The sequence below is a fragment of the Hippocampus zosterae genome, chromosome 5 (assembly GCF_025434085.1).
Source record: "Hippocampus zosterae strain Florida chromosome 5, ASM2543408v3, whole genome shotgun sequence".
Classification (NCBI taxonomy): Eukaryota; Metazoa; Chordata; class Actinopteri; order Syngnathiformes; family Syngnathidae; genus Hippocampus; species Hippocampus zosterae.
Window position 1 is genome coordinate 13,955,552 of NC_067455.1, and position 8,498 is coordinate 13,964,049.

The 8,498-nt window shown below is 43.1% G+C and overlaps 1 protein-coding gene across 1 annotated transcript; it reads right to left on the reverse strand.

Moving 5' to 3' along the window:
• Positions 1-2,652: 2,652 nt before the first annotated feature.
• On the reverse strand, positions 2,653-7,104 carry LOC127600888 (CCN family member 3-like). The gene is made up of 5 exons (XM_052065775.1): positions 5,562-7,104; positions 4,883-5,111; positions 4,529-4,783; positions 3,213-3,436; positions 2,653-2,979 (listed from the first exon to the last, which is right to left on the reverse strand). The coding sequence occupies exons 1-5, from the start codon at positions 5,610-5,612 to the stop codon at positions 2,686-2,688; spliced, it is 1,053 nt and encodes a 350-aa protein (XP_051921735.1). The 5' UTR covers positions 5,613-7,104; the 3' UTR covers positions 2,653-2,685.
• Between the last annotated feature and the right edge of the window lie 1,394 nt (positions 7,105-8,498).

The following is an 8,498-nucleotide window of genomic DNA, read 5'->3' on the forward strand; positions in this document are numbered from 1 at the left end:
TAATATATATTTTTGTGTTAATGTGCACTGCACCATAATCATCTTATCAGTCTAATTTTCACCCAAAAAATATTTTAAAATAAAATAAAGCAGGTAAATCTTGAATTTACGGTGGCGCGTGATTACGTCACCGGAGGTTGTTAGCTCTCAGCAGTCTGCAATTGCAGCTTGTGATCAGAACTGTTGCGCTCTATCTTTTATTGTCATTATTCTCAGTCAGAGTTTGCTTCGTGTACAATTCACCGAGGGCACGAGCAAAGAATAGGAATCTAGGAGGGCCCAAGGAAGCAATTTAAAACGGTACGTGTGAGCTACGATAGTTAACAGGCTGCAAAAGTGCATCGCATGCCTCAGTTTCAGGCTGTTTCTCATCAGGGCGTGTGTGCGTGCGCGCGCAGGTGCGTGCCGGTATGGGTAGATCCCGGGAGGTTAGTTGATCGAAAAGTAGATCTTCGATCCAAAAAGTTTGAGCACCCCTGATTTAGACATTATTACTCTGGGAATGCCTATGATTTGATAAATATGTGTGAGTGGGAATATGAACCTTATGGCTGATTTGTGGACTTAATGAGAGAACACTGAAGAACTCAAGCCTGTGAGTCTTGTGGGGTGAATCTTTTGAATGAACAGCCTCTAGACTAGAGTCAGTCCAGTCAAAAAAACTGCCGTTGTTATCACTCGCCCCTATTTGAAGAAGTAATTGTTTACCCCTCTTGTTAAATTATGAGTTAACTGTGGTGAACCACATTTTTTTGGACAACTGAGTTATAGGTTTTACTGGCCAGTGGTCGCACCCACACGTGATTACCACCAAATTCGTTGAATGCAAAATTCATTTAAACAGTATCGATGAGACAAAATGAAAGAGACCAATAGATCTACCCTCCCTACACCCACCCCAGCAATTATTCCACAATACAAATCAGGTTGATAACAAACAAGACACAAATAAATTAATATTAGTTCGGATATTCATATTAGGCGGCCCGGTAGTCCAGTGGTTAGCACGTCGGCTTCACAGTGCAGAGGTACCGGGTTCGATTCCAGCTCCGGCCTCCCTGTGTGGAGTTTGCATGTTCTCCCCGGGCCTGCGTGGGTTTTCTCCGGGTGCTCCGGTTTCTTCCCACATTCCAAAATCATGCATGGCAGGCTGATTGAACACTCTAAATTGTCCCTAGGTGTGAGTGTGAGCGTGGATGGTTGTTCGTCTATGTGTGCCCTGCGATTGGCTGGCAACCGATTCAGGGTGTCCCCCGCCTACTGCCCGGAGACAGCTGGGATAGGCTCCAGCACCCCCCGCGACCCTAGTGAGGATCAAGCGGTTCGGAAGATGAATGAATATTCATATTAGTTCCCAGAAGTATCAGTTAAGTAAAACGACTCCGTAAGTGCAAAGACTCATCCAGGAGGCTATAAAAGAGCTCAGAACAACATCCAAAAAACTACAGGCCTCACTGTCATAAGTTAAAAATGTCAGTCACAGGAGACGTCCAAAGTGAAAACCAGTACTCCCCTCTCCCCCCTCGAAAAAATAAAAATAACATTTGTTCTTAATGATCACAAAAACGTTGGAAGAAATATTCCGTGGACTGACAAGACAAAAGCGTAACTTTTAAGAACCGGGGCCGCCTCATTATAATGTAGGAAAATGACACAGGTAATGTCAATTGTTAATTTTGGTCACTGTCACTAAAAACAGACAGTGGGCTGCAAATAACATCTGAGAACTAGTCTGGAATCCCCTAATGTAAGATAAATAATATATCAACTCTGTAGTTGTGGGCAACAACCGAAAAGCTCTTTGATACAAAAATACATTTATTTTTAAAGGACTTTACGGGCCCCTAGGCAGAGAGGGGTTAGACAAAAGTTATCAAAAACAAAACAGTTATTATGAGTGAAGAATATGAAGCACAGGCGCGCACACGCACACACATACACACACACACACATACACACACAAAGAAAATAAAACTGTTACAGCAAGTTTTAACAAGAACCTTTGTCATTCATATTAGGACTTAAATATGCAGCTATTATTGTGTTAATAGCCAGACACAACAAGGGAGGACATCAGGCAGATGTTAGAAATGACACAAAGTCCCAATAATGACCTCTGATCAAAGGTTGAGCCCTTTCTTAGGGCCAGGTCATAGAGCACGGTCCAGTTATTTTAACAAGGAATCCCATACTTGGAAACTACACACCTCTACAGTAATCATAACGTATTGGAACTTATGTTAACATTTTTACATGACGCTTTTGACTCTCAGAAAAGGGGTTCCATATTGATTTCAGTTTTTATTTTACACGAACACATCCACAGGGCTAACTGAAGCCGACCAACACTCACACAGTGTAGATAGACTCTGTCCTGTGTCGTCCCATAAATGCTCTCAGGATACCTTGCGAATCTCTGATGAATATCCATTGTAGTTCATTCTCTAAATTTGATCTCCAAAAGAGGAGAGACTCATTACGTCATATGTGCTAAGTGCTTTCACTCTAAATCAAAGCTGACTTTCATTTGTGCACAGAAGAGTCCACATCGTCACAAGTTTGCATATTTGGGACTAAAGAAGAGTTGATACAACTCATGTTCAAGATTGTGCACAAGAACTTGTCCAACACAAAGGAATTCCAAATCATGAATTCAGTCATTGCCTGTAATGACAAAAGTCAGACCTATACCGTCATCCCACTGTAGCCCAGCTCCGAAGGCTGCCACACTGCATTGTCCCACTGGCAGTTTCTGTGGCAGACGCAGGTGAGGATCACCATGACCGGCCTCTTGCTGGTTTTACCGCCGGCGCACGCGAACTCCACCAGGGCGGTCTTGGTTCTGTGTGGGGTGCAGCAACGGCCGTCTGTGCAGGAGCCGCAGTAGCGAGGTTTGTAGGCCTGGACGCTGGTGCAGTTCTTGTAGGTGAGGTGGACGGCTGCATCGCTTCTCACCATTCTTTGGCATTTACTGCTTCTCTGGGGACACAATGTGAAAGGCACATTTTAGCACACATGCATAGTATGTTCTCCCTACGCCAATGTAATATCTTAATCAAACGTCTTCATCAATTAATGAACGACAGATAATTCAAAAAGGATTATTATCCTGTCTGACCTTGATTAATGGTGGCGTAATCTTTAATCGTATACTTTGTGCTACTTGTTTCTGTTTGGCACCCATCCCAAAATAAGCGCAACTTCAAGGATACCCTTGGCTGAGAGAGCGCTGTCTGGTCCTGCTGGTCATGACAGGGTCTGATCATGCACCACCGGCTCTGCTTCACCAGCTCACAACGGCGATTCTTGTTTGTGACCCTGGTGGACACCCCCATGCCGCACGTGCGAGAGCAGGCTCCCCACTCTGTGGTCTGCTCGATGCAGTTCAATCTGGGGTCCCAGGAGTCAAAGCTCACCGTTTCCTCTTGACGAAAAGCTGCAGGAGTACATGTAGGTGAGGCAGGTTAAAAACATTCAAATTAGCCTTTCACCTTAAAAAAAGAAAAAAAGAAAAAAAAGGACAAAAATCATAGAATCACATCAATGCTTCACATTTGTGGTGGAGGTGATAACACTCTCTTTCCTCTGTGTTGTGCATCATCCTGGCCTTTTCTTCTGACAGGTCAGAGCTAAGTAAATAACCTTTCAACTCTGAGTGTCTCTCACTAGTGCGACGCCAGGCGTGTGTGTTCCAAGTCTGAGGAAGACTGTGTGTCTGCATGTGGCACATTCATCAAATGAAATCCAAGACAAATATCTTATTGTATATATATGTCTGCGTTATTGCATTTTGAGGGCCACACCCTGAACTGTTTGGCAGCCAATTGCCGTACGGTATTTTCCGCACTATAAGGCACATTTAAAAGCATTCAATTTTCTCAAAGGTCGACAGTGCACTTTATAACCTGATGTGCTTTTTATACGGGTCAATATTCTGATATCTGATTTCTTGGATGTAGTATTTTAAGTGTTCTGTAAAGCATTTTGTTAGAGCTGCAGCGGTTGTGAACGCTCTACATAAATAAAGCTGTATTATATTGTATTGTATTCCCATTAGCGTAACTCCATCTAGTGGATGCATACCGCAACCGCAGCCACTATTGTAGCTTCTGTTCCATGCACCATTCATTGCAGGTACTGTACTCCGAAGCACCTTATAGTGTGGAAAATATGGTAACTGTCTTACATATTATATTATTATTATGTGCAAGAAAAAAAAATTTCGGGCAAATTTGGAATCAGAGCAAAAAAAAAAACATTCAGAAAAGTTCTCTGCTTCAATTTTTAAAAATATTTGTCCAGTGTGTTTAAAATATATACTGTATGATTTCAGCATTGTGTAGCAAAGTGGGCGTCCTTTGCATTAATCAGTGCCGAAGAAGTAGCACTCAATTTCAAAAAATGTTTATGAACCCTGAACTATCTCAATCAGATAGCAGGATTATTATCTGGGTAAAGACAGACCGTTGGTGCAACTCTTGTAACTGGATGGATGTTACCAGATTGCACCGAAAAAATGCCCGCCTACCTGCCATAGCAAATCCTCCCAGTGCACTGGCTTCAGCCGGGGAATCGCACACCCATTTCTCGCAGCACTCGCCAGGGACGTGGACTCGGCGTGGCACAGGGCAGTCGGGCCCCGGCAGCATGACGTCAACATTGCAGAGCGGTATGCAGCCGATCTGCCCCTCGCGACACATGCACTGGTGTTTGCAGCTGGGGAAGAAGGTCTGGCCGTTCTGGTAGACCACACCATCCAGAAGACAGACGTCTCCTTCATGGGCTGGAAGACAAAGACCGTCGCACAACCAGGAACCATGTTGTATTTATTTACAATGCTATCCAATATCTCAATATCTGGATACTGCGCAGTCTGACTCACCAACGCATACGCCCGTCTTTTTGTCTTCTCCCGAGGTGAAGTCGCACTGCAGGCCTTTTCGTGAGTCACAGGGATTTGTTTCGGAACAAGCCTGACCTTTCTGGCGAGCGCACACAAGGCAGCAGGCGCAGTCGTCCAGGATAAGGGGCACCCCGGGGAGACAGATCGGGGGCTCCTCCGGGCACTGGCATCTTTGTGGACACACTTGGGACCGGGCTAATGTAAACACCTGATTGGAGTAAACATAAAAACAATGTTTTTCTCCAATGTGTGTACATTTTCAAAACGTAAGGAATAAATGCGCAAAGGTGGAATGTATAATATTTTGTCAGCGATGTAAAGCTGGCAAAGTAAACACCTTTAATTGCTGTGAACAATTAAGCAAACTGTGAAGAAAAGGAACCAAGGCGAGTAACTTAAGTTGAAATGGACTCCATGATCCTTGCCATTTCTCTTTGCCAATCAGCTGCGATGCTGATTAGAATGACAAGTTCATGAGTGTCATATTTATTTAAATTGTATGCAGTATTTTAAAAAGGCTGGTAACAATTTACCAGGTCAAAATGTGAATTAATTATATGTGTAATCGTGATATTTAAATCACATTTTCAGGGCTGCTCACAGTTTAAAAACAAACAAACACACATTTCCAAGATTTTCTGAAAAATGGGATTCCTACCTGTGCAGTCAAGCATATGAGGAAAAGAGCTCTATCACACAAAGAAGTCATAGTTCCAGCATGCAGTGCTGGGGGAAAAAAAAATATTCGGTGTAGAAAGTGTCTAGACTGAAGCTCGCTTGAATTCTAGGATTGAGGGTTGACGTTTCCCTCCTCTCTCTGTCTCTAACTTGCGTGAAATTCAGAAGGTTGTACTCACTTTGTCGTTGTGCCTCAGGACTGAGGAGGGGAGGACCTTATATAGAGGAGCTGTCCCGTGGTCACCATGACGACCAATAGCGAGGAATGTGACGCCCAATGTGTTTGAGGAGGACCTTCTGCCAAAAGGGGATTCCACATGGGACAATTTATACCCTAAAATCCAAACAAGAGCAGTAATACTGTTGAACTGTATTGCATTAAATGAATGCCTGAACACTGTAATACCATCAAGACATGTTGGCTCAAAATACAGATAGACAGAATGTAGACAAAGATAATGATTTAAAGCGGCGGAGAAAAAAATCCATTCATTTTGTGCGGTTTGCCCCTCACAATAGACTAGCTGTTGTGCAGACATACAGTATATTAATAGTCAAGAAAAATCTATAGAGGAATGAAAGGATGGTTACGTTTCCCCTTTGGGCTACATGATTGGAAGATTCCAATTCCTAGTTCAGGATGTTTGTGTCATCATGTGGGGATTCTCTTTGGTCCATCTACCATTAGGCATGATGAACCTTTGACCCATTTCTTTGGGTGCTTCGTGGGAGGGCACACATGGAAAAGCCCGCAACATCCAAAGGGATCTTGACTGTTTCCAGAAATGGAGATGTCCGGAAAGTTTTGGATGGTCATCAGCTTGGATCGGTGGGAGCCTGGCACGGAGGTCATCACATCTGCTAAGAAGTTGTGTTATGGTTTGCCCCCCGTTGAGACACAAGGGTATTTACACGTGAGCAATTTTCGGTGACAGAACCTGTCATCAATCTGTACCACCGATTCCCAACACCGTGAGAGATCATCAAGTGTGCCGTGGGATATATTCACTTTCTTCACACTTTCATTTTACGATTCAATACAATATTTCACCGTTTTGTCACTGACAGAGCTCTCAAGGATGAAGCTCCTCCATATTTGGTGGCTTTGCTGTCATTTGATTGTCCTTTTAGGTAATTGAAGTCTGCCTTTAACTTGATGTCCATCCATCCATCCATCCATTTTCTAATCTGTTTATCCTCACGAGGGCCACGGCCGTGCTGGAGCCTAATCCCAACTAACTACGGGCAGTAGGCAGGGGACACCCTGAACTGGTTGCCAGCGAATTGCAGGGCACACTACGACCATTCGTGCTCACACTCACACCTAGGCCCAATTTAGAGTGTTCCATTAACTCAACGTGCATATTTTTGGAATGTGGAAGGAAACTGGAGTACCCGGAGAAAACCCATACAGGCACGAGTAGAACATGCAAACTCCCCACAGAAAGGCCAGCAATTGAACTTATGAACTTTGTACTGTGAAGCGGACATGCTAACGAGTCAATCACCGTGCCGCCGTACTTGATGTCTCACCCACTAAATTAAAAAGTGTCATTCAGTTTCAATAAAATACTTACTTAATCGGATAGAAAAATAATATGTATCTTACATGTACTTAAGTGGAACATTTAATATCCTTCAACAAGATGGCTGGGGTAAAGTTGACCTGTTGCTATATAACAGAATGACAGCCACTAAAAATCCAGAAGAGATAATTATTTTTTTGTAATATTGTTATTTGGACGTGTGCAGTGAGATTTTTTTAATGTAAAACGCATGGCTTGTTTCAGCATTGGCTTGTGTCCTGTGTGTGAGTGGTGTGGCCTTCCCAAGCGAAATCATTTTCAGTAGGGGACCTTGGAAGATAACAAACAAGCTTTTTGTAGATAACATTTCATTCGATCATCCGCTCAAGGCCCTTTCTTTGTGTGGACAGTATAGCCTGTAGGGTACACAGTATATTCTGGCAGTTAGTGGACGAGAGCTTTCTACTTCAATAGTTGAACTTCACTGTGTGGTTGTGTTTGCAGACAGTGCCGCCTCATGCCTCTTCCATTGGTATTCTTCAAGCTCAAGCTCAAAATGACACAAACGAGCGCTGCCAGCAGTGCAGCATTGCTCCCTTGACTTCACTTTTAAAATTGCTCAATTCAAGTGTTGTATATGATGCAAAGCACCTCAAGATTATCTTTATAGCTCTTTGATATTTTTGCTTACAAAAGATCAGAAAATGTAAAATTAAATGTGTATTGTTTGATGTGGGTAAAAAAAAAAGGTCAATGTTGATTAAATGTTGGTCAGAAGACAATATGATGAAATTCCGTACTTCCACTTCTTTTCTGGGTTAGAAAAGCCAGCTAGCAAAAACATGTCCTGGCTGATGCGCCATTCACGTAAATGAGCCAAGGTTTCCATGGAAATGATAGCTTGTGAATATCTTAACTGATTTAGGATCTTTTACCTGTGAATATACAGTGTGTGTGACACTATTCTCCAAAAGTCAATATGCAAGTATTTGTGCAAAAACTGAACAAATTGAAGCTTATTTACAGTGGAATGGCCTGGCACAGTACGTGTGATATCAGAATGAGGTGGGAAGTCTGCATACGCACATTCATGCTATCTGTGAAATAGCTGGAGCGAAGACATGAAGGAGATGGAGAGATGGAGATGTCATATTTCGAGGAAGGTGAGAGGAAATACTGCCCCAGTGACGACAGTCACGCCATCTGGACCACTGAGGATTTACCTCGCACCAGATGTTATGATCACGTTTGGACAAAATGCACTTTGTTCAGTCCTAGGAAATGTTTAACTGACACTTTGAAATGGGGTTTAACTTTTCCAAACAAAGACATCCACCACGATCATAACCTTTACTGCCTGCAACCTGTCGTAAGGCTTCACGCACTTTCTC